The sequence below is a fragment of the Agelaius phoeniceus genome, chromosome 7 (assembly GCF_051311805.1).
Source record: "Agelaius phoeniceus isolate bAgePho1 chromosome 7, bAgePho1.hap1, whole genome shotgun sequence".
Lineage (NCBI taxonomy): Eukaryota > Metazoa > Chordata > Aves > Passeriformes > Icteridae > Agelaius > Agelaius phoeniceus.
Window position 1 is genome coordinate 23,933,925 of NC_135271.1, and position 26,117 is coordinate 23,960,041.

The following is a 26,117-nucleotide window of genomic DNA, read 5'->3' on the forward strand; positions in this document are numbered from 1 at the left end:
AAAACTCCTTTATAAGCATAACTGACTTGCTGCAGAATTCACATTGGGCTACATCCTGTCAGCCAAAATGATCTTTTCATCTGAGGAGTTGGCTCAATAGGTTTATGTTACTTCACTGTCACTGGTATAAAATTTGCTCTTGATTATTTTTGGCCACATTATCTGTGTTTTTTATTAAAGGTCATGCTAAAAATAATATTTCTTTTATGCTTTAAAATATCTTTTTTATTCTTAGGACCTTATTTTATACCTTATGTACATTTTTCTAAAGTAATTATTTTAAATGATATATGCATTTCTAGACTAATTTTCCTATTTTTATTGTTATTGATATTTTGGTTTCATTCCAAGACACTCTATTTCAGTATGATTCTAAATAGCTAAGAGGTGACGAACACTTAACACTGAAATAGATTCTTCAGGAGTAGTTTGCGCTGAGTTATCTTGCTGAATTTCAAGAGATGAAAATTCTGACATGATTGTAAATGTGAGAAATATGAAATCTGGACATCGTGTTAGGCATATGTTCAGGCTTATTAAAGTTAAGTTTAATCTAAATGCATGTTTATATGCACGGCCCGACCTGGATACATGATGAGTAGCCATAGCCATCTTATTAATAATATCCTTAATTTTAATTGCAATTTGACTTTTCTTTTTTGGATTTAGAACCAGCAGAGCAGTCCGTCTTATTCTGAGCCGAGAGGATGATATGGTAATCACAGGTGGCCGACATCCTTTTATGGCTAAATATAAAGTGAGTGCCACAAGAATTCAGTGAAAAATTCCCATCTGTATTCTGCAAATATTTCAGTGTTACTGGGTAATGTGTTCTGTTAATGAATATTGGTATAACCAATTCAATTTTAAAACAAAACTACAAGCCAGGAGCCCAAGAGATAGTTGCTGTACCATCCCTTTGTCTGCTTCTACCTCTTCTCTTCAGGGTTTTGCATTATTATTTTTTCTAGTTCCTTCATGTTCTTAATCCTTTTATAGCTCTTTCTGTCTTCTTTCTAGGAACAGGAAGCTAACCTATAGTAGACTTCTTCTGCAGAACTTTATTTTAAACTCTCCATATGGTTAGATTCACACAAAGAAGCAGCTAATTTTTCACAGAAACAGTGTCATGCACAAAACTCACCCTGTGGAGGAAATTAATCTCTTCCCTGCCCTTGCACTGTCATCAGTTATAATTATTCATTAGGGTAATTTCTGCCTTCTTTTCCCTCTCTACTTGTTATATAAATTATGTGTGCCAGCCACCATAATGGGGTTTAAATTCAAGTTTCTGTTGAATCAATAAGCTGAATGATTTCTCTTTAAAAATACCTTTTGTTAATAGCTGTCCAGCTCAAGCTGGATGCCTTCAAAGAGGGACTCTGAACAATGGTTTTATACCTGGGCAATTATACCCTTACAGTCTAAGCTCCCCATCCCTCACATGACAGCACAAACCAGTACGAATATTACAGGTTTGGAGTCTCTGCATTCTTCGTGGATTTCTTTCACTGTCTGTAGCTGGGCCATTTCTTTTTTTATATCTAAGTGTGTAGCCTTTGCTAGAGATTGTAGCTTCCTTATCTTTCAGCTTGAACTGACTCTGAGGCCTTCTTTTACTTGACTGGGTAGCAGTTCAACATACATAGGGGAAAGTTCACAGCTTGCAGCCTAAGGCTGCTGCAAATTTAGCTGCTAATACTAAGGAAGTTGCATGACATTCTATATAGGTAAAGTAAGAGAGGTTTTATAAGATGCTTCCCTAAAGCCCTAAAGTTGAAAATGAGCTGTAGCTCATGTAGAGAATTCAGGAACTGTTAGTGGCAACAGGTGAAAAGAGGCATGTGAGATAAAGATAATATTTCTTCATTAATAGACATAAGTGTCATATTCCTTCTGCTAGACACTGTTCTTACCATTAAAGTGGGATTTAATTTTATCTGCAGTAAACACTCCTTGGTGACACTCTTGTCAGCCATCTCAGGCAATAGAGAGGAGCCACTGATCCTTCCTTTCCTAATGGGCCTATGTTGCATATTCTGTGCTGTACCTATACAGATCACAGATGCTAGGAGGGAAAGCCTATCTCTTAGAAATTTGCTTTCTTTCTCTCTTGTCCTTCTGTAGTTTCAGTGAATGCTACCCAGAAATTAATAGTGCAGTATGACCCTAAATGTGTGGGTTATGTTAATTTTCAAAATACACAAGCACTTTGGAAACAAATGAATGCTGAATTCTAAATAACTGTTGATCCTTCTAGGTTGGCTTCATGAATGATGGTAGGATCACAGCTGTGGATGCCATATATTATGTTAATGGAGGATGTACCCCTGATGAATCTGTCCTGGTAAGGGTTTTATACTGATGAACCTTACAACATGGAGGAGTCATTAGCTGGAAAATTATGAAGCCAAATTCCTTTGCCCATGTATTATTAATCATATAGACTTTTAATATAGGGATTGTGGGTTTTTGGAAGAATCTACACTGAGCAGGTTAACCCTTCCTTATTAAATTTAGTGGAGCATCTCACTTCTTTCTTATATTGCCCTAGACATTCACTTCATGAATGTTTTCTCAGGCTTACTTTTCTGTTATGAAAATCTCAACTAACATTGTATTCCTTTTAAAATGTGTAGTTACCTTCATTTGTTCCTGCCTAAAGCTTTATATCTTCGGGGCTGGGAAAATCTTTTGTGGCCTTCAGAAAATTCGTAGTGATAGTTATCCTGTTGCTATCCCTATACATTTCTATACTGGGTCAGCGTTTATTGTGCTGTATACCTCAGTTCCTCACTTATAGGTCTGCAAAGTATAAAATGTTTCTTGCTTTGATATTATCACTAGGTATTTGTGTTTGTTCAGGCTAATTTAGCTGTAACTGAAACGTTTGCTGTACCACCCCTCACCTGCTTGTCATTGCTCCTCCTATGAGAATTTTCTGCATCCTGAAGTCTGTCAGTGAAACTGCCTGTGGTATTGCTGCCTAACCTGGTTCTGAAAAATAGCCTAGGTTAGAAGAATGTCCATTATTAGAAGTATGTACATTAATGCACATCATGTCAGAGCTGTCTTAAGGTGAAGTCCTACAATGATACAGTGAAGCTACTGGACCTAGCAGGAATAACCAAAGCTTGAATTTGTTATTCTGAGAAATCTACCTAAAACTGAAGAGAAGACAGTGACTTCTTCATCAGGCATCAAACCTTTTTTTTTTTAATACTGACTTCTAGAGCCTAATTTGAGGTCTCTAGTATAGCATTTTCCTCCTCATGTGGTTTTGAGTTTGTCATGTAAAACCTCTAAATGAAAAACATAAGGACCACAAGATACTGTAGACTGCAGTACCTATGGTTTCTGGTGGAACTAAACCTTAAGTGTGGATTTCCATAGGATGTGATAGTTCAGAATAGTTCAGAATGCTTTCATCAGTTCCTTTCCTAGCCACTCTTGCTTTAAAGCTAAGCTGTCTATTTTTAGTTTGTGTGGCTTTTGGTATTGAAGTAGGAGCAAAATCAATCATAAAATGACATATCTGCTACATCCTTAACTGTTGATAACATTCAAGTACAAGTAACATCAGCTGTGTTCTGCATCCAAAAAAAAAAAACCCAAAAATTAATATATTGCATAAAAAATGTATTAATGAAGTCTGTATGCATGCATGAGTACTCTTAATACCAATGATTGCCAGAAACTTAATTTTAAAACTAACTGTCTCAAGTTAAGCTCTTTTATGTAAGAGATGAGGAAGATTTAAATGTAAATTTGAAAGAAGCACTGTTCTGACATTAAACTACATCTGTTTGTCCCCTATCTCAGGTAGCAGAAGTATCCTTATTAAAAATGGACAATGCATACAAGATTCCCAACTTGAGATGCTGGGCTTATGCCTGCAAAACAAACTTGCCATCAAATACAGCATTCCGAGGCTTTGGCTTTCCTCAGTCAGGACTGGTGACAGAAACCTGGATAACAGATGTTGCAGATAAAACTGGTTTATCACCAGAAAAGGTGACTAAATGAAGGCATCTTCTCTCCTGAAATGAAGTCTGTGGAACTGGAAATTTAAAAACCTTTAGATTAGTTTAATTGTTTGAACAGCTCTTTTCTAAGTTAAACATAATTTGTGCTGAAATTGATTTTTTTAAATCAATGTTTGGTTGTAGAATGTATAGCATGGTCTTACAAACTGGTAATTGTTAAAAAAAATACAGTGATCTTGTTGTTGTCTCTTAGTCCTCTCAGATGGTCAGTTTGTCTTTAACAGGATTGTGAGATAGCTGTAATTTCATTTTTTTCAGATTAGGGAAATAAATATGTATAAGAAGAGTGAGCAGACACACTTCAAACAAACACTTGATCCACAGAATTTAATACGGTGTTGGAACGAATGTATGGAGAAATCTGCATACTACAGTAGGAGAAAAGCTATCAATGAATTTAACAAACAAAATTACTGGAAGAAAAGAGGGATTGCCATTGTACCAATGAAATTTCCATTTGGACTAGGCACACCTTACCTTTCTCAGGTGAGTTTTATGAAGAGTAAATGAGCTAAGCATTTTACCCATAGAAGACTGCAGTCATTTTATCTTAGGATACAAAACAAATGTTATCTTTTCTTGGAAAATTATAATCCACCTGATGATTGTTCCCTGAAGAGGCTGTAGTAGCCTGTAGCTCTTTTCAAGCTGAGATCAAAGCTGTTTGATTTTCAGGACCCAGACAGCTTGGACAACTGACTAAAAGGCTAGTCCCATCTGTTGAGGTGCAGTGTTGGAATAGATGAGTTGAATGCACTTAGAAAAAGTTGTTGAAGTCTGATAGAAAATGTTCATTGAATAATTTGTCCACTCCAGAAATAGTTCTGAGCCTCCTCTTTCTGCCTGTGGATGTACTATGGGATGCTGCTCTTAAAGAACTTAAGTCCTTTGATGCCATCAAAGGCTAAGGTTAAGAAAGCAAAAAAGGACAATAGTATTTTTGGTCCTTGTACTTTTTTTTTATGTAGGTGTCCAGTCCTTCTGAAACAGACAACATTCTATCAATTAAAAATTAATTAATTGACTGACTTATTTAATATCAAACTGGCTGTCTCTGTTCACCATTAAAATCACAGGATCTTTGTAGTCTACAGTGCTACTTCTAGTTGAGTCCAGGAAGAATATCTCATTTGGAAATTCAGCCTATGCCATTTAAAAACCTCTAGGGCTCTCACATGTCAAGGAGAAAGAAAATGGAACTTGCAGCAAAATGCACTTAAAGCCACTAGTGAGGGGTTTCCTCCAGCTTCTTTTGGAACCACTGAGATACTGTTGCCAGGTGTAGGTTTGTTTCAGGATCTAATAACAGAAAAGACCACAAAACAAGGCTTTTTATCCTTTTCTTTTGAAGTTCATTATAGAGGAAGAACAGCAAGTAGACTTTCAAATTTTGCCTTCTATTCAAAAGCACTAATCAGATAAACTGAAATACACTTAAACACTTTGTATTTTTTAAAATTCAATTCATTACTGCATACAACACATTTCCTCACTAGTCTGATCTTGATTTTGTTGTTGTTTTTTAGGCTGCTGCACTGGTTCATATTTATACTGATGGGTCTGTGCTTCTGACACATGGTGGAATTGAAATGGGGCAGGGTATTCATACAAAAATGATCCAGGTAACAAATTATCTAAATAAATACTGCCATGTGCTTTATCTATCATGCAGATAAACAGTGTGAAGGTTTTCTTTTTGGTTAGTTAGTGTACCAGCAGGACAGTTTCTTTATCAGCATAGCCAGTACTACTTTACATTGATAGAGTTAGAAAGCAAAGGTACCTTCATTAATTTGTAGAGGCAGAAGGAAGGAAAAAAACAGACTGTTTTTTGTTCTTCTAATAGCATGTGAAGAGGCTTCTTAGAAATAAGATTTTTGGGGGCTGATCCCATAAAGCCCATCGTGAAAAAGGCAGAGATTATTCAGATTGATATAGTCAGGATGATAACATTATGATCCTATTTGGTTAATGGATAATTCTGAGACAAATCTGTAAAGGTATTTATAAAGTCAAAGTTTGTGACCTGGGCTTGCATAATTTGCTGTAAGTCCTACAGGGTATAAGCAGGAAAATCAGGAATGAGTGTTGGACTTCAGAGTCTCAATCCAGAGTTTGAGTGTAGCTAGAACATTGTCCTTTTCTGTCCAAATTGGACAGAATTATTTCAGCTGGAGATTGGAAGAGCACTTGATAAAATTTTTATCTTTCCTGCTATAACTGACTTCCATCAAATACTGGGGAATTGTTGGAGTGTTTAGATTTTTTCTGAAACAAAGAATATGTTGTTCCTGGAACAGGTTGCTAGTCGGGAATTGAACATCCCCATGTCACGTATCCACTTCTGTGAAACAAGTACAACAACTGTTCCCAATGCATTTGCCTCAGTAGCATCTGCAGGGACAGATGTCAATGGCATGGCTGTGAAGGTAAAGAATAGTACTTAGTTGAAAAAAATACCCTATCCCTTGAGGTGTATGCTTGCCAGGCTTTAGGCCCTAGTGATCCCATATATAGCGAGTTTGGGATTACCAATAATACTGCTGGAGATGGCCAAGAAGAAACATGACTTGACAGTTTCTCTGGAATGGTGTTTGAGTTTTCAGAATATGATCTGGACTTTCCAAAAAAGGCTTATACTTGACAAAATCTGTTTCATCTAACAAGCTAACTAGTCCTATACAAATCTTGCACTCTGTTCATGTTTGAAATCTACTGATTCATACAGATCCCAGCCCTTGTAACTTAACCATTTAGAAGTTTCATGCCTTCGTAGTTAATATGACACTTCCTGCAACACCTTTTCAGACTAAGATGGCAGTAAAGCATACACTAATGAAATAGTAACTAGAACATAACTTGAATAGTACCAAATGTATTTGTGTTTATTTTGTGATATATTCTCCCAATTCTCACCAGGATGCTTGCCAAACTCTTCTGAAACGCCTGCAGCCCATCATTGAGAAGAACCCAACAGGAACCTGGAATGATTGGGTAAGACCTGTGAACCCTACTGAATGTGTTTGAGTGCTGGCAGAAACTGTGATAAATGTACTGTAGTCTATAAATCTGCTCAGCCTAATAATCCTAAAGTTAAAAACTGTAGAAAAAGGCTATGTCACAAAAAGGTGAAACTCAAGAGAAGGTTCTTGGCCAGGCACGAATGATTATGTGGAAGAAAAAAAATTAGATTTATTGCTAGTGCAATATCCAAGTAACAAATCTATAATCTGTTAGAATTGATTATAGTAAAATCAGGTTATGGTCCCTCCTGCTGAGTCATGAGCATCAGTGAGATCCCCTGGCTTTCTAAACTTTTCAGAGGAGTCTAGGTGCAGCCAGGTCTGCTTAGGCTCAGATTTGGTCCACAGCCTATGTCTAAAGGGTTGCAGTATGTTGTGGTGTAATCTCAGCCAGCCACCAGGCACCACACAACTGCTCACTCATTTCCCCACCAGTGGAATCAGGGAAAGAGTCATGAGAGTGAAAGCTAGAAAACTTGTGAGTCGAATTAAAGACAGTTTAATGGATAAAGCAAAAGCCATACACACAACCAAAGCAAAGCAAGTAATTATTTCACTCTTTCCCATGGGCAGGCAGGTGCTCAGCCATCTCTGGGAGAGCAGGGTGCCATCACGTGTCATGGTTACTTGGGAAGACAAACACCAGCACTTCAAATGTCCCCCTGTTCCTCCTGCTTCCCCCTCCTTTACATACTGAGCATACTGCCATATGGTCTGGAATATCCCTTTGGTCAGTTATCCCAGCTTCCCATGCACCTCCAGCCTCCTTGCTAGTGGGGCTATCCAAAAAGCAGAAAAGGCCTTGGCTCTGTGTGAGAGCCAGCTGTGTATTCCCTGCTTAGGAATAACAATAAAACACTAATCCAAAACACTTAATCTCCTCTAATAGATATACAATTAATTTGAATCATTCAGACATACCAAAAGTATTATCAGAAATGTCTGACCAAAGAAGGAATGTTAATATATGCAAAGTAACTTTGTATCTCGGAAAGTCAGTACAACTCAACCAAAAGCCTCACAAAAATTTCTTGACTTGTAAATTGAGTAAATCTAACATGAGAATCACTCAAAGGAAATAGATTTGGGTCCTCATACTGTCACTTTTATGACTGGCAGAATTTTACAAAGAGCATTTATCTTGAAAACTGTCATTTTTGTGCAAATAGGTCATGTAGATCTTTTATGTCAGTGTGGTGGTTTGACCTTGGCTGGACTCCAGGTGCCCAAGAAACTGTTTTATCACTCCCCTTCTCAGTGAGATAGAGGAAGAAAATAGGATGGAAAAAAGCCAACAAGTCTCAGTGGGTTAAGATAAAGGCAGTTTATCAAAGAAAAAGCAAAAGGTTGCACATGCACACAGTCTCATGACCCAATATAATCAGTGACTTATCAACCAGATCTGGTTAGCTGACAGAGAGACCCATCTCTATAGAACTTGATCAGAAAAACTGAGCAGGGCCCTTTCTGCCTAGGGAATTACCAGTAATAAAGATTCTGCAAGAACACTGCTGTTGACAGGTCTGTTTCTTCTTGTATCAGATTGTTCATGCAAAAGGAGTTTAGTTCTGTAGCTTTAGACACCATGTGCAGCTAAACATGCTTAACTCAGTTTGTCTTCCTTTCTTTACAATTTTTACAGTTTGGGTTTTAAGTAAATATGTGTGGGTAAGTATATATATAAAAATAAAGTAAATATGCTAATGCTGTGTTCCTTCCTGACTCCCTTCCTTGGTTTACCATAAGCACTGCTATATTTTACAGATTAGAGAAGCTTTTAAACAGAGTGTGAGCCTTTCAGCTACTGGCTATTTTAGGTAATATATTTTTGTTCCTTAAAAATGCATCAATTAGACCAGGACTGATTTCTGAAGATAATTAGTGCTGTAAAGAGAATATCCTGTCTAATAGGTCTTTCTAATAGCTCATTTTATGTTTTATATAATTAGTTGCTGTATGGAGGGTTGGAAGCATAAAGTTTAGGTGTTAATTTATGTCTAGTCGTCTGTGGACTCTCTAGAAAGTATTAAGATAATATTTTATGCCATCTTTGCTCCATGGTTTAACATTTAGCAAACCAGAAAGTATCAAGAAAGTGACTGCTGTCTGTAAGTCATGTGCAGAGTGGGATATAGTTTATTTACTGGAGCTGGATTACTATAAGCTATAAATAACATTGTTCCCACTGCTCTCAGAGCAGTCTCTTTGTCCTTTTTCTTTGAATTCTTTCACAATATTTATAAAGAGCCAGAAACGAAAAATTTTTCTGCTGTAACTCAGGTGGGACTCAAAGCAAAGCTTTTCTCTTGGCCTGCTGTACCTTATCTCTTTTCTTCTTCTGCTGGTGGTTTTTCCTTATCAATAGCAACTTTTCAGGTCTCTGGGCAGTCTGGAGTGAGTTGAAAGGGCACTTAGGAAAACCATACTTTTATAAAACACCAAGAAATGGTAACATAAAATGTCCCTTCCTGCTGTTAAGCCTGTTCAAGTATGTTTTCTGCTTATGCAGCTCTTTAGGAATGTTGATATCACCACAGTAATGCACAACAGTCATACTTTGCTATTGATATTTAATTGTGTCCAAAAAAATTTGCAGATCCCTAAGCCTCAGATCCTGTATTGATCTAGTTTTTAGCCAGTCATATTCTCTACTTCCAAGAATCTCAAAGGCAGCTGAGGTAAATGGATGATGAGAGTTTGCGTATCCCTTTTTCAGTGCATGGTTCTGTACTATGTAATTGCTTTATGATAATCTTAAATATGCTCAACAAAGATATTTCAGTCATACATAGTCAGAAAATACACCTTAGTCACAAAGCTCCCATGTTTGGAAGATACCACATTTCACTGTTCTCTCACGTCCTTGGATTTACCTCATCATTCCTGACCACTATGGTGTCCTCAGTGAATCCCACTCCCTTCTAAATAATTACACTTTTATTTCAATATTCCTCTTTTAACCCTCTCACTCAATTCTGTAGGCTGTTTCTGTAATTTTGACTTTTTCATTTATCTCTTGTAAATTATTCTTTCATAGGTCCTGACAAGTTTTCCTCCCTTTTTCTAAATTCTTTTATGTGCTATTACCCCCGTAACTATGATCTTAAATGTTTATTCTGTATTGGTTACTGTGCTTTTATTTGTATATTTCTAGGATTATGCTGGTTATAGACTCTCCTGAACTGAAATAACTTGTTTGTCTGCTACAATTTTATATAAATACCAGAGGCATCAAACCTAAAGTAGTGGTGCTCTGTAGACTTTCATGAAATTTTGAAGTTCTGAGCTGTTACTTAAGATTTCCCTTAAGATGTTGTACTTAAGATTTCACAAGCAGTTTCAAACTTACCTGCTTATCTGCTTTGTTATAATGTAAACTGTGGTCAGTTTTCTTCTTGTTTCTTCCATCAGAGGTTACAATGAATACATGGACTGGGAGAAAGGGGAAGGACAGCCATTCACATATTTTCTTTTTGGAGCTGCTTGTTCAGAGGTTGAAATTAACTGTCTAACAGGAGATCACAAGGTAATCACTGAATGTCAGAGAAGTTTTGACAGTAATGTGAATAAGACTTGCTCCAACAATCATTCAGATTTGGGATTAATAAGTCACCTGTCTTCATATGATAGTAAATATATCAATGGTGTAAATATGAATTATAGGTGGAGCAGAATGGAAGCTTGAAGCAGATAAAATTTTGAAGCAGAATGCAGTACTAACCAGCTTCTGACATACGTGTCAATGTCATGTGTGGGTTATGGCTGACATCTAACATGTTCTTTGGGTTATGGCTGACATCTAACATGTTCTTTGCTTGTTCTGTCCCTGTTTGCCAGCAAACACCTTATAGCAATATTCAACCTCCAGGCTTTTGACCATCTGGCCAGCTAAAGGCTATAGACTGATGACCACATGTCCTCTTTCTGTACATTTGTATGAGGGTTTCCTTCAGCAATGGGAAAAATCTGGCAGGGCTGTCTCTGGCTAAACTTCTGTAAAAGCTGAGACATTTTGCTTGTGATGAGATATTGGAAATTATTCTGAAATTATGTACATGGAGGGCCTCTATCTCAGCATTTCTTATTTCACTGAATTCCAGCTCTGACCCACATTATTTTCTAATGCTTTCATTCCATCTCTCTGGGTGATATTATAAATTTAAATTTTATTAACAGAACCTCAGAACAGACATTGTTATGGACATTGGATGCAGCATAAATCCAGCAGTGGATATAGGACAGGTACGTGCCTAGAATTTTCTGAGGCCTTATTTCTGTTACACTGTTGTCCTCATGTGAAATGATGATTACCTCATTAATTCAGAAAATATTAATTTCTTACTAGTTTATAGATCATATTAGAATGTCTTTTGCCTATAGACTTGCTCCAATTGATTCAGTGTCAGAACTCTGTAGATGTCAAAGAAGCTTGAATTTTCCCATGGTTTCAACCTGTAGTACTTCCAGAATGTATGTGTGTCTTCTATGTACTGGACTTAAATCCTGTTTGTGATCTACAGTCTCCAAGTTGTTTGTTCTGCCTTCCCCAGTTGACAGCAAGGAAACATCTTTACTCAGTGCAGGCTGGTCCATAGATCTCACCACTTCATTATACAAGCATTTGTCCTCTCCGGTATCAGAGAGGAATGTGAAAGCTTTTCCATTGCAGTTGCCCCAAAATGTTGAAGAATCTTATTAGGCAAACAGAAGAGCATTAGGCATCATATATATCACAGTAACAGCTAGTGATACAAAAGAGTTCTTGGTGAAGTTTTCTTGGTTAACCAAACATGAGTACATAAGTGCCATTTCTTTTCTTATTTAAAGATTGAAGGTGCTTTTGTTCAAGGTGTTGGACTGTATACAATGGAGGAGTTAAAGTATTCTTCAGAAGGAGTCCTCTATACTCGGGGTCCAGATCAGTATAAGATCCCTGCTGTTTGTGATATTCCAGAACAGTTTAGTGTTTCCCTGCTGTCACCTTCTCAAAATCCTTATGCCATCTATGCATCCAAGGTAAGCAGATCATCACAGAGCCTAGTTCTTAGATCCCAGGCCAATCTGAGAAATTATTTTGATATAAAACACATATGTTTTCAGTTCCTCTCCTTTAGCATTTCAAACAAATGTCCAGTAAATTGTTTTATTTATGACATCAGGGAAGCTGATAAGAGAGAAAGCCAGATATTGTTGTGTCACCTTAATGGTTGGCAAGTAGTGATTTTAGAGTTTTGTTAACAGACCATACCCAGAAGCTGCAAGATCAATTTAAAACCATACTTTTAAATCTCTGGTGATAAACTGAAAAGTTGGAATAAAAATATTAATTGATGGAGAAATCATAATGTCATTCAGAGTATGCAGCTTACTTGTGTGTACTATGCAATACAAAATAGGACTGCATGTGTGTGTTTATATGAAAGACTGTCTTTTAAAAATCTTTTTCAGGGGATAGGTGAGGCAGGATTCTTCTTGGGATGCTCTGTGTTCTTTGCTTTGAGGGATGCAGTAACTAGTGTGAGGAATGAAAGAGGACTGAAAAAGACGTTTGCACTGAAGAGCCCCCTGAGTGCTGAGCAAATACGGGCAAACTGCGCTGATGCCTTTACTGGGATGGTAAGAGAAGGTGGGGGAAGGCTCTGTGTAACAGTGGCTGGGTAGGAGTTGCTGACTGATTTTGGCACTGCCAAATAGTGGAGTGCCTAATGATGCCTCCAATCAGTCATGCTTTAAGTACAGCTCCTTGTAATTGAAATCTCTGCTAACAGGTCTCATTTACACAAGTTATTTCAACAAATGCCATTCAAACATTGTATTGGAATTTCTCTGGGTTTTGTTGTTTGGTTTTTTTTCTTTGAAATTTACATAATTTTTACAGCCCTCTCTTCCCCTGAACCCTCCTCCTTTCTTCTGCATGTCAAATCCCATAGAGGATTAAACAGCTCATTTTATTAACGTGCAATGGATCAGGCTCTAAGCGTCTTCAGTCTCCTTCCAGGTGCTTTGCCCCACTGACTGCATGCTGGCACTGTCACTTCATTCTAGTTCTTGCTATGCCCAGTACTTTTTGGGAGAGAAATTAACTCAGAGCTAACACAAAGAGAAGGAAAACAAACAAGGCAATACACTTCATATAATGCTGATCCTTTATGCTCTGTTTTCTGCAACTGTTCACTGTAGTCATGTTCCCACTGCTATTACAATTCTTTTTCTGAAGAACTTACCCAGAAAGCTACAGCGAACAGCTGCAGAAAACAGTGAGGCAAGGTCCTTGCCAGTGTATAAATCCATGCTGTGCCCTGAACCTCTGAGGCTCTGCTATGGAAACTCTTGAGCTCTCATTCACAGATTACTCCCATAGTATTTCTGTGACTGTGGTGAGGCACCATTGGCCCCTGAATCATTGCAGGAGCTTGCAGGAGGTGAGGTCCACCAGAGCAGGGACCATGCTTCTCCTTCCCTCGTTAGTCCTAATCCCAGTTATCACTGACTTGGAGGCACCTAACAAGGGCAATGTTGGGAGGTTGCCAGTCAAATAAAGTCACTGTTGTCCTTTCTTGCTTATCTCTTAGATGGCAAACAATGAAGCTTCTTCCTCCTTGGGCCACATCTGTGTGAATGACAAACCATAGTGCACAAGACCAGAATGGAAAACTGATTTACTGCCCCAAGATGCACTAATCAACACACAAATAAATGTATTTTCTCTTTTCTTGAATAGAATCAGCTACCAAAAATATTCACTTTATATCTTACATCCTTATCTTCATTCTTCCTCCAGTGTAGTCATTACAGTATTTTGCTTAAATGACTGCATTTAATTGTCAGAAATAAATCTTCTGCATTTGAACCATATGTTTTCAACAAAAAAGATCTGATGATCAGCACAGCTTAAATGCTGCAGGAAAGTGTAAAGGTATGCTAGATAACTTCTTGCCACGTATTACACTAAACAACTTCATATGATAAATGATTTTGTAATTTTGTAAATTTTCTAATTTAGATTTGAGTCTCGCAGTGAAGTGTGAGTGCAGAGATCTTTGTCAAAGAATCAGAACCTTGTTTGTTGGATTCAGAACCTTTTTAACCAGAAGTGATGCTCCGACCTGTAGAAAAGCTGGTTTAGAATCTTTGGGCACTGGTATCGTTGTGTTAAAAACATGCAAGAAACAACAGTTATGGTTCTCTTTGGCTATGCCAGGCTGGTTGCCATGGCTGGTCTAGGTATATAGAATTTTATCCCAAAAGTTGACACAATTGTAATTTCCACCAGAAGTTTTCTTTATCTCATGGAGCAAGCCAAAAGCCTCTGAACAGAATGGGAAAATTGACATGGAATTCAGTGTGCTTTGAATGGGAGAATGGATGACATGTCAGCCTGCAGGCTCTTATTTCACTGCTTCTCAGTGTTCTACAATTTTTCTTGTCTTCCCTTCATTTGTTGAGCTGAGATGTATCTGTGACAGAAATCAGGTCAGTCACTTTAACAGCTTTTGCATTGGCTATTAAGATACAAAATCTTTATTGTTTCAATTTGTCTCTGTAACCATGATGAGTTGGTGAAATGCAGTTGCTTAAACGTAGGTGTCTAGACCATTTTAGATGTCATAAGACAGTAAAGACATGGCACAGGAGAGCACAGGACTGGAAGAAATGATACAGCAGCTTGAGACCAGGCAGGTAATAGTAATTGTAATCAGTGGAAGTGGTACTGAAGATGACTTAGGCAGCTTAAGCCTTTTTGGGGTTTACTTCATTTTCTTTGCTTTCTTTGTAATTATTTGGCTTTTATATATTGTTAGAAGTCAATAAATTAAATGTGAATGCTGCTGCCACAGTTAGTTTTTCTCATTTGAAGCATCTTATTTTCACTGTTTGGTGTTACAGTCTAATTATAAGAGATGCCTCTGCCTAAGGTGCAAATGAGACCCTGTGCCAAAGCCAATAATCCCAGAGTCATTCTTCTGGAAGTACCATCTTGCTAGAGTCCAGGTCCTGGGTATCCATGGGGCATACATGCCATTCCAGTCATTTGAGATAGGAAACAAGTGCTTATACACACACTTTCCTATATTTTGTCACAGTGGGAATTTTTTCCCACTGCTAACCAAACCTTTACCTCTGTTAGGTCTGGAATCAGCTCCTTCCTGCTGTGCCAAGTGTGCTTATCTTAGGTTCCATTGTCTCAAAACACTGTCACCTTAAGATAAGCAACAGTCCTCACATAAGGGTTTAAGTCCTTTAAGTCATTATACATGAGTTTGTCAAGGGTGGCTTGCAACCCCACACGTTGATAACAGCCCAAAACATTTGTGAATGCTGGGTTCTTCTGAAGCAGGGAGCCTACACATCTACTGAACTGGGGGGGAGTTCTACTGTCTCTTGTTGTCCTATGTTCCCATGCACCAGCATGGGTGCTTGTTCATTCCAGGCAAGTCAAATCTTGTAAAAATCTTGCCCAAACCTTGCAGGCAATGACGTCTCCCCACCTGCAGTACTGAAGTGTTCACACTCCAAGGATTCATCACATTCAAGACCCACACTTTGTTTTCTGCAGTGCAAATCTTGTCTCCTTCTCAGTCATTATTAACAAAGATTCCTCCCTGCCACTTTACAAGTGGCTCTTTTGTCTAGTTGCTTCAGTAAATTCTATAAATGTAGCAAATATGGGTTATTGAATTTTTTGGGTCTGAAGCATATTAAGCTGTCTGCTGGTTTTTAAGTGTTTAAAAAAACTTCCTGGAAGTTAGAAATTTCAGCAATTGACCATCCTGACAGATGATAATATGGCTATGTGGGATATTATGAAAGAAGTATTCTTATCTACAGGGAGGTAGGTAAGCAGAAATGTTAGGCTTCAAAGGCACTGACATATTGGATGGCTATTGACACATGAATGTGCACTGTAACTGCACATTGGAGTTGGAGATGGTTCAGAAGAACTCTTTCTACTGATTTTCTTCATGAGAGCAATGTTTCTGTAGCAGTCTACCCCCAGTAGGCCCATTCCATGTGGTAAAAGCTTAAACACCTAACATAAATACTAGGTTCTGGTTTGAGGGTTAGCCTGTAAGTTAGATATTGGACTGCCAAAATCAAGGATTCTGTCTGGTTCTTTCTGTTCTGAGTAGAATCCAAGCAGTCAGGTTCAGACTCTTTTTTTAATCCTCACTCGTGTTTCAGTAGCTTGTAAAATTCTTTTATTGCATTCCTTTCGCAAATACTCGTGGGCAGTTCTTGCTGCTATTATACAACCACCTCACAAGCACGAAAGTTCATCTGAGTTCTGAAAATGTATGGCACAGTTCTTTGGTTTGTCATGATATCACAGAGTGCTATTTGCTGCAAGGCAGTTGGCTTGTAAACATTTGTCAGAGAGTGCAACTTTCTTATTTAATGATTGCATCTCAGTGCAGAACATTCATTGTAAGGCATAAAATCCTTTATGACACCATGAAAGGGGAAGTAAATCTGCCTTTCTGCTACTTGCCCTGCCTTTGAGAGACTCATGCTTTAGAATGGGAGTATTAATGTTTCACAAATATTATACTTATATTAAAGATCTTGGCTAAACAGCTGCTGGTTGATAAAGCTGGTCAGCCAGAAAGAAGATGCCACCATGTGCTGAGGATGTTCAGATTGAGCTGCCAGGAGGAGTGCACTGCTTCTCCAGCCTACACAAGGTGTCCATAGCAGTAAGATTATGATTGGTATAGCATCCTGATTTCCCCTAAAGTCCAGTAACATTGCTTTATATTATACACAAGGGAAATCTTTCAGAATCATCAGAGCATGAAAAAGAAACATTAATATTAATCTCCTCCTACTATTTATTTAGTGTGTCTCTTACCAAGTCATTTAGTTCATTCTTATTTCAGTTTTCTGAGCAATAATATAACTATGATACAAGCTCAGCAATGTTCAGCACCACAGGAACCTCAGGTGAAAAGCATTAATGTGTCACTGTCTATCATGGCAGTGTCCTACTGAGCAGTATGGTGGTTCATACTGGCAGTAGTCAAATTTACCAAATCTTTGTCATTTCCATCCAGAGAATGGCTCAAGAGCAACAAAGAACTGTGATTTTCCACAGGAAGAGAACCACATGGATTTTTCCCCCTAGCCTGAAGAAGATGAGGGAATGGCCATGCCTTTGAGGGGGAGAAAAGTAAACTTGGTTTTGTCAAGAGAGATGATGGTATGAGAAAGGACTTCTGAAGGGAACAGTAGATTAAATCACATTAAAAAGTACAAAGGTAGAACTTCAGTTAAGATTGAATAAAACAAACACAATTTCTAACAGACTTTTAATGGAATAAAATGGAGTTATAGGACAGCTCCCGTTACATATAAGGGCAAGCTTAAAAATAACCTCATTGTTTGTTAAAGTCTTTAGGAAGACACATTATAAGCAGGGGATCATCTTTGGACTGGAACCCAATCTCAGCAGCTGGCACATCTGTCCTTTGGCATCAGAAGGTAAGCTTTGGCCCCCCTGCCAAGTGTCTTTGAGATGAGCAGAACACTGCAACAGAGAATAGGTCTGCAGGTAACAGTTTTCAAATCAGATACTACTGTGCATCTCCTAAATGAGTTAGAATGGTACATTCAGGAGAATGAAGAACATTTTCCTGGTATTTGCTTGTCATTTTAACTTGCAGAAAGTATTTACCAGTAGAAAACACTGTCCTGTTTGACAAGGCAAAGGGAAATGGCCACCGCAGAAAAGCGAGGTGGGTGTGCCTGACAGGTAGGAAGGCTTCCTTTCTACCCTCTGGTTATGTCACTCCATTTATCAGGTTAGCTTGGTCTTGTAACTCCACCACTGTTTGTTTTTCTTGCTTTTGCCTGTCACTTTTTAAGAAAAAACTTTGGTCCATTCTCTAGGGCCATGCACCTAGAAACTTCTCTTGAAGTCCCTGGTACTTTTGTGGATATCTGTGTATGTATATACATGTGCATCATGTTTAAATGACACTCCAGTAATCCAGCCAAAGCAAGTCCTATCCTTGCAACATAGAATCTGTGAGAAGTTTGGAAAATCTTGGCAACAATTTCTGCAGTCTTTGAACTAAAAGTGTACAGGGCTGATTCCCCATCTTATTGCAGTGCTTGATAGTTACTTAAAACTTACTGTAATTAAATTATTATAATGGTCTGAAGTGCTTTTGAGTAGAAATAGGATAGTTGTATTTAAAGCTAAATAACTGATTTTCTGACTATTATTAGCATTTTAAGACATATATTTTCTAGAAAATATAAAATACTCAGTATTTTATATGTGATTAAGAACTATGGCATTCATGTAGGGAAATCTATATAGATTAGCCTTTCTGCTCAAAGGCTAGATCCTGCTAAGTCCATACTGCCCTTAATATATTCTTTTCCACAAATTGAAGAAATATTGAATCTGCAATGCAGAAATGTTTCCTTCTTGCCTCACATTCAATAACAAACTATAGTTTTCTTCAACAGATGGTAAAAGATTCTTATAAATGATCAGTTCCTTGCTGGCTGTGAGCATGCTGACTTAAATGCCAAGGAGTTCACTGTTTCTGTTCTCATCCTGTACTCTGTAAAGATAAGACTCTGATGCTTCAGAAGTTTCATTCAGGTTCCTGTGTAGTTATTAGGAATATTTCCATTATTTCCAGTAGGCATTGAAACATGAAGTAGCTAAGAAAATTCTGGCATACTTCCATCACTCTCCCACTTTTTCCAGCTAGACATAATCTTCTTTGGGCCTCTTACTGTTTTTTCCTCACTCTTAAATGTGTGCTTGTGCCATTTCAGACACAAATTTAGGCTGCCTGTATTTTTGGAATATATGGAAAAATGCCATATTGTCACACAGTCTTCAGCAATAAGCTCATTTCTGACCTCTTCTCACTAACTAATTAGCGATTTACAATGAACAATCCTGAGTTGTGGTTGCAACTACTCAAAAAATAAGGTTCTAACCACTGTGACCAAAGGCAGCAGCATGTGGCATTGGGGGTAGGGGTGAGGAAACGTGTCCTCGGTCCTGTGCTCCTAGCTATCCCTCTAGTGGATACGAGGAGAAGAACGCGGTGGGTAGAGGGACACCCAAGCACAAAGCAATGTGTTGTGATGAAGTCAGTGAAGGAGTGACCCCAGGAGTCTGTGCCAAGCCTGACACCAGAGGGTCAGTCCCCAGAGTCCCCAGAGCAGCTGCCCACTGCAGTGCAGCTCACTAAGCACACGTGGCCTCGTGCTGCATGAGTGCCTCTGCCCATAAGAAGCTGGCTGTCTGTGGCAGGTTTCCCATGAAAAACAAAGATTCCCATGAGCTGAAAGCCTGCAAAACCTGTGTTGGCAGCAGTAAAGGTGCATTTGCTGTCCTGAGGTTTTGAGCCATAGTAATGATTTGAGAAACAAACAGCCTGGCAAAGAAAATTCGGGAGAAATGTGTTAGTTCCTTCCACAAATTGAAAGAAAAAAGAACCTGCTTTGTCCTATGACAAGTTGTGCCACAGAGCTAAAGCTTTCACAGAGGGTATTTCAGAGTCCTGCCTTTCAAAGAGAGATGGTTGTACCCAAGAATAGTGAAGGTGGGAACAACAAAAAGAGCAAAATACGGTAATACTGCTGGCAGTCAAAAGGTCACTTTGAAGAGCAGGAAGATTATCTGTCAGCTGTCACATGAATACCATGTGAGTTTAAGCAATCTCACCGTGGGAAATTAACAGCACTTTCTGGGGAGGCTGCTTCTGCCATTCACTTTCATGCTGAATTACTTTTTTTATTAACTCTGCTGACACAATGAAAAGGCACCTGGATCTTTTTTTTTTTTTTGCAAGACTTGTCAACAGAAAGTGCAGATGAAAACCTGGCTGTCAGTTCTCCCTCTTTCCCTCTTGTCCCTGTCAGCTGCTGGCTCTTTGTTTTGGGTAGTATGATGTGACCATTGCTTCAGTAAAGCAATGCAAATCCTGCTCAGAGGATTTTACATCTCTGACAAGACATATTATTCAACGTATAATCCTGATTTTTACATTTGTCATGAGAGTATTACATAGTAAAGATCTAATCTGCTAACCCCTACTTTAAATGTTCTGTGGCTGTCTGAATCTGAAGTTTCCTTCTGGGGCTACAGAAAGAGCACTTTACAGACTTTCTTCAACAGACTTAGATATCTGTGCCTGATGGAGAAAAATATTGCTGTTATATTTTCTTTTAACAGATATGGCTTTTCCCCCCAGAACAAAATAGTTCTGACAATAGAAAGCCCAGCTGCTTCTAGTTGCATTACTTGTAGGAGTAGTGACATTGATTATGATGGGGTCAGAATTGTGTGTAAATAATGATAAATTAATATGGAAATAATAACAACATAGGAATGGTATGAAGCTTCAGGGGAAAAAAGCTAACAAGTCCTAGTTAACATTGGAGTTGGATTGTAGTTGGATTGTAGCAAACAACAGTTTCAAAGAATATATGTTAATTACTACATATTTAGCATTAACTTTTGCAGTTCATTGCTGGCTTGCATTTTTTAAGCTTTTCTTTTTGTTAGCCTGACAAGTTAAACCTCTATTTTCATCTTTGGAAGCACTGTCAGAGGAGATATTTCCAAAATGCAGTGTCAGTATTTTAGTGACACAGACTGTGTGCTGTAAACAATCCCTTGGTTTCATTTAGCTTGCTGTTTTAGTGCATGCTTTATTTCCAGCTGCAGATGCAACATGCAGTTCTATATAGGGATTATCATATCTGGCATCAGATAATCAAACTAGTTTACAGAGCTGGTTTTACATTTCCTCTCTTCTTTTAAAGACTAGATTGTGCTTCCATCGGCAATTTTAGTTGTTTGAATTTTTTTGTTTGTTTCTACAGCAACTCTATTTTTCTGCCTACAGTACTAACTATGTATTAAAACCTGATAGCTTTTAATACATAGTTAGTCATAGAAAATAGGCAATTTTAATATGTATCTTGATAAGTAAAATTCTGGATGTTTGCTTTTGTGGGAATTGGTGGCTTCAGCTTTAAACCCCCAGTCCAAAACAATTATATGTGCCATGTGAAACGTGTTGGTGGAGCATTTGGGGGGAAGGTACTAAACCATCACTCTTTGTTTTAATTGCAGCTGTGGCAGCCAACAAGTAAGTTGATTTAACTAAATCAAAGGAGTTATTTAACTAAACTTAATTAAAGATGACAAGACTAAGTGAAAAAGGAACTTCAGTCCTGAACCATCCTTGGAGGGTTATCCTAATGACATCATCTTTTTATCTCTTTGGCAGTAAATCTTGGGTAGAGGCTTGAAAATTCTCTGGCCTCCTGGTGATGGTATTCACTTACTGTCTGAAAGGCAGAACAAAGCCATGGAGGCAGTTTCCCTCTGGTCTGATCTGTATAAATCCCAACAGTTCAGGCCTCTCTGAGGCATGGTGGCATGAGTTTCACTCCAGATATTCAGTGAAAATGGTTTTATCCTAATACATAGGTATCCTCACATCAGCCCTTTGTGCCACAGCTCTCCTGTACTTTGACTGCCTTGGTTTTTCCTGTCCTGTAAATTCTCCAGGGAATTTACATCTCTCTATTGAGAAGCTAAAGAGAAAACTACTGAAAAGCTCATTTTCTCTGCTTTGTTACTGCTGCCCAAAAAAAAAAAAAAAAACCCAAAAAAACCCCAAACAACCAACCAAAAAAACCTCAAGAAGAACTTGCTGAATCAGCCTAACCTCAGGCATGGTAGGTTAATAAGAAACTAAACCACAGAGTGGGCTGATTTATTGGCACCACTAGGAGTTTGGCCATGTACACGTAATGTCATTTGCAATCTGCATCAAGAGGCTGTAATAAAAAGGGATCTTTCTAATGTTCCTTTTAGGAGCAGATGTCCACTCCATTTTATCCTGGAAAGAAATATAGATGTGTTAATCACTGGTGGACAGCACCCTGCCTTAGGAAAATGAAAAGTGAGTGACACGAGACAAGGTATTTTGCCCAATTACTGGGTAATAGCTTCTTTTGAGGCAAATCAGCATAATTTCATTGACTGTCAAGACACAGCAGGAAACCAAAGTTCTCTTCTTTTGAAATCCTAACAGCACTAGCATTCCCCAGTCCTAAGAGTACCCTGATGAATTACATGAATCAAAACAAAAGCTATCATGCTAGAGCCCATGCAATATCCAGAAAAAGCAGAACCATCAATCCTTTTTTTTTTTTTTTACATTGGAATACTGCTAATATCCTAGCTGCCCTATCCCATCTGTAGATGATAAATATGTAACTCAGAATTGAATATGAGCCACTTCTCAGACATAAAGCCAGCTCTGAAAGGTAATGCAAGATCAATCTTGTAGTAAACTCTTATTTTTGACTTCTAAATCCTCACATTAAAAATAAATAGATAAACAGTGCCAGCACTGAAATCAGCTTGGTAAGTGGTGGTGGCAGGTGTATGAATTGAGCACCCTAAAACCTTCCAGAACAGGGTTTATGGTTTAATATGGTTTGGATAAAGAAGACCCGAGGAGCTGACTTTGCTGTGGACTCTTGCATGAGTGGTAGAGTTTAGCTGATGACTGTTTCTGGGAGAGATTGCTTATATTTTTAATTTTGCTGAAGATATTGCTCACAAAGATACTGTTTGACTCTGGTTATGATTAGAATAGGTTTAGAACAGGTTTGGGAAAAGAAAGGAGGAAAATTTCATTTTTGTTTAAGTCTTGTATTAATCATAAGACAAGGAATGGGACTGTGATTGACATATGTTCCTCTGGGTATCCATTGCCTGGCTATTAGGAAGTGCAATACAGTACCAGCTCTGGCTGGTTTTCACATGCAGTATCTTCTCTCTCACACAGATGGAAGATGTAACCCACAACTAGTGGACTATGCCCTTTTATTCAAATTTCTTCCAGAGTCACTGAAATTATTTGTATAAGCACTTTGTGTGGTTTGCTTTGCCTCTGGTTTCTTCAAAATGAGGATGGCAAGAAAATGCACCCTCCCCCTTGAGTTCTCTGTGTTTTTTCAGAGCAATGCCTTCAATCTGCTCTTTCCATGTCTTGCACTTCCCTCACTCCAAGGGTTGGCAGGACAGAGCAGGAGCCTGCTGCAGAGTACTGATTTCTGTAGAATGAGGCAGGAGCCAACTTCCCTCCCCATATCAGTCCCAGCCAACAACGATTACACAAGCGTTTCTCCAGAAAGCAGGGCAAGATGGCAGTGGTGATATTGTTTCCTGACAATAGTCACCTCACAGGTTTTCCATTGCACTCATCCTTTGGCACTGTAAAAGGAGATACATCTGGAGTTGCTTAATACCTTGTCACTGGGCCCAAATTTCTGTTTATAAGTTAAACAGGAAAAAAAGGGAATATAAAAATTAAAGTAGTAAAGCACAGGAGCAATTATGAAATAAAGAGCAAGATTTTACCAGCCATTCTCCCATCAATGCATATCCAGTCAGAAAGCAAACTAAAAAAAACACTTTGGGAGACTGGAAAATAGGAAATGTCTGATGAAACTATGTCAAGGTCCATTAATTAAGGCTTTCAATTTAAAAAGCCCCATGGGCCTAAGTTTGAACAAATCTGTTGTGCTCTAGGCTGAAAATTTCTCTATGGAAAAGGGACACAAATTACATCAGGCAGACCTGCAGGGCCTCTCTTCAATAGCAGCCAGCTAGAGACCCCTACCTCAACCTGGCTGGGGCTGGGAATTCTGCATCCATCCACTTCTGCTTCCTTCTGTGCAGGATATCCAGCAGTCAAAGTGTTTGTCAGTGGTAGCACTTCTCAAATTTATAGAAGTCATAACCAAGGTCAAGAACCTTCATGGGCTAAGTGTCATGCAAAAGCTTGTTAACAACTTAGAATAAAGATCAATTTGTTATCCAGGCACCAGGAGATAACGCTTCACCTCCAGGAGTGCACTGTAGGCTTTCTTTGCTAACATCATGGCCCCCACAGTTCAGTGCAGTCTCATTAAACTGTATTGCATAGTGGAATCTCGTATGCCAGCTCCTGTAGTCTGAGCCTTTCAGGCTGAGAGCTCACCTGTGCTATGGAGATATGAGCTTAATTATGTGTTCAATTACAAGAATGCCACTGTTCACTAGAGGTAAGTTGGTTGATTTCCCAACCTTTTATAACTTGATAAAATTGAGATATGTGTGTGCAATGACATTTGTGTGGCTGATAAGGAACTTGTATTTGTGAACCACAGTAAGGTGTTTTTTTTTCTTTAGCAAAATGATTTTTTATATTTTATTTTGGTTTCCTAAAGACAAACTTGGAACCTGTAAACCATGGGTTTAGATTATAGATTAGTACTGCTTTCCTAAAGATCAGACAACCAGATGAGTCCTTCAGCCACTTACTGACTGCAAGCATTCCTGCAAGAAAGAATTATAACTGTCATACTTACACACACACACATATATATATATAAAACATCATCTTGATAGAACAAGATATAAGCACTAGTTCTCTTGTGCTGCCAAGTAAAAGACCTGTCATTAATGTGTTTCATGCTACACTGGAACAGTTCTGGAGTTACCTCAAGAACTTGAAAGAATTTGCATGCAATTTTGAAAATACCTGTAACAAAGAGCAGATCACAAGTAGTACCATTTTGTCACTTCTACATCCAGTTTGAGAGTAACAACTGTTATCTTTGATTTTTTTCTGTTCTTCCAGCATATGGAAAATCCCAAGGATCAGAACGAGACACTGTAAAAATTAATGATGGGCAATGTATCAATATTTCAGTAAAACAGAGATTCTAAAAGTCCATACTGCCAGTATTTCTAGGCACAGATGTATTACCACCCCAGTAACCCACCAGTGTAGCTCTGCTTCCTGGCAGCCCAGGCCTCAGGCCTGCTCCACATCATCAGGTCTCTTTGAACCATCACTCTGGCCTCTCCCAGAGGTGGAATATAATCACTGCTATTCACTGCCTTGTCATTGCTTACTTCTCCTCTGTCTTACCCACAGTTCTGCCCCTTCTTTCCAGCAAAATGCTGAAGCAGGACAAAGTTGATGCATTTCGTCCCAGGTGAGGAGAGGGCCCAAGGTGGGGGAGTGGCACAGGAGGTAGGAAGGGTTAAGAGCAGGACAGGCTCCCAGTAGCAGCTGTTTCCCTCCCAGAAGTGAGGTTGCCCATAGCAACCATCAGCAGATGTGCAGAGCAGATGTGCAGCAGGTGACCAAGAGGGAAAGGTGGAGGGGAGGGCTGAGAGGGGAACCATGACAACACAGTTCATGATAGGTGTGGCAGCTCAGCTGTGCCAAACAACTGGCACTCTGACAGACATTGTTTTGGAAAGGGTTTTAGAGTGATCCAGTGGCAGCTATGTGAATCTTGATGGAACATTTCCCCATGAGGAGAGCAGTCTGAAAAACAAGTGTAAAGGTATTTGAGAGGGAGAAAAGGAAATGGCTGAGCTGAGCCAGTGTAGGTATACGTACAAATCAATATCCAGCTTGGATAGTTCAAAGCCATAAAATTAACAGTGAGAACACATTTAACAACATTATTCTGTGCCCAAACACTAGCATAAAAACAACTCTGGAGATGCTCAACAGGCATTGCATTAGTTCAGATCCTGAGTTCATTTACATAAACACAAATTTATTTTTGTTTACTTCACTGATGACAGTGCAGGCCTACATTAGCATAGTATAGAAAAGAGTGTTACCTGCACACACCCTCAAGTAAGTCACATTTAATCTAAATCTGTAGAGATAAAAAAAGATTTTATTCCTTTACACTGGTAAAATTTTCCTATTCCTTTCTCTTGGTAAAGTGTGAGAAACTAGAGCTAATTGAAAAAGCTCAATTGGTAATGAGCTTTGCAGTTTTGTCATATCAAAGACTTTAGGGAGCTGACAACAGGAATTATTATTATATCTTTGTGTTTCCTTTCCTTAAAACATGGTTTTAATAATTTCTGTTTTTTCTTCTTGGCTTTTTAATTAATTGTGATTTAGACAAATGCTCTCTTTTTAGAATGAGCACCAATGTTATCAGTGCCTTGGGTTTAGAATTAATGGACAAATAT

General features: G+C 38.5%; 1 protein-coding gene across 3 annotated transcripts in view; it reads left to right on the forward strand.

Annotated features, from left to right (window-relative positions):
* AOX1 (aldehyde oxidase 1) overlaps positions 1-14,602 on the forward strand; it is a 38,568-nt gene extending 23,966 nt beyond the window's left edge. The window contains exons 23-35 of one of the 3 annotated variants that reach the window (XR_013183012.1): positions 670-757; positions 2,261-2,347; positions 3,823-4,014; positions 4,305-4,532; positions 5,573-5,668; positions 6,347-6,475; positions 6,966-7,040; positions 8,834-8,886; positions 10,481-10,595; positions 11,246-11,311; positions 11,897-12,085; positions 12,525-12,685; positions 13,642-14,602. Coding sequence is in view for 1 of the 3 variants with exons in the window: in XM_054636430.2 (XP_054492405.2) it covers positions 670-757; positions 2,261-2,347; positions 3,823-4,014; positions 4,305-4,532; positions 5,573-5,668; positions 6,347-6,475; positions 6,966-7,040; positions 8,834-8,886; positions 10,481-10,595; positions 11,246-11,311; positions 11,897-12,085; positions 12,518-12,685; positions 13,642-13,701 (1,546 nt within the window). In the remaining 2 variants the exon portion in view is untranslated. Of the gene's footprint in view, positions 1-669; positions 758-2,260; positions 2,348-3,822; positions 4,015-4,304; positions 4,533-5,572; positions 5,669-6,346; positions 6,476-6,965; positions 7,041-8,833; positions 8,887-10,480; positions 10,596-11,245; positions 11,312-11,896; positions 12,086-12,517; positions 12,686-13,641 lie in introns of those variants that run through there. The other 2 variants (XM_054636430.2, XR_013183013.1) reach the window with 2 other exon arrangements.
* The last annotated feature ends 11,515 nt before the right edge of the window (positions 14,603-26,117 follow it).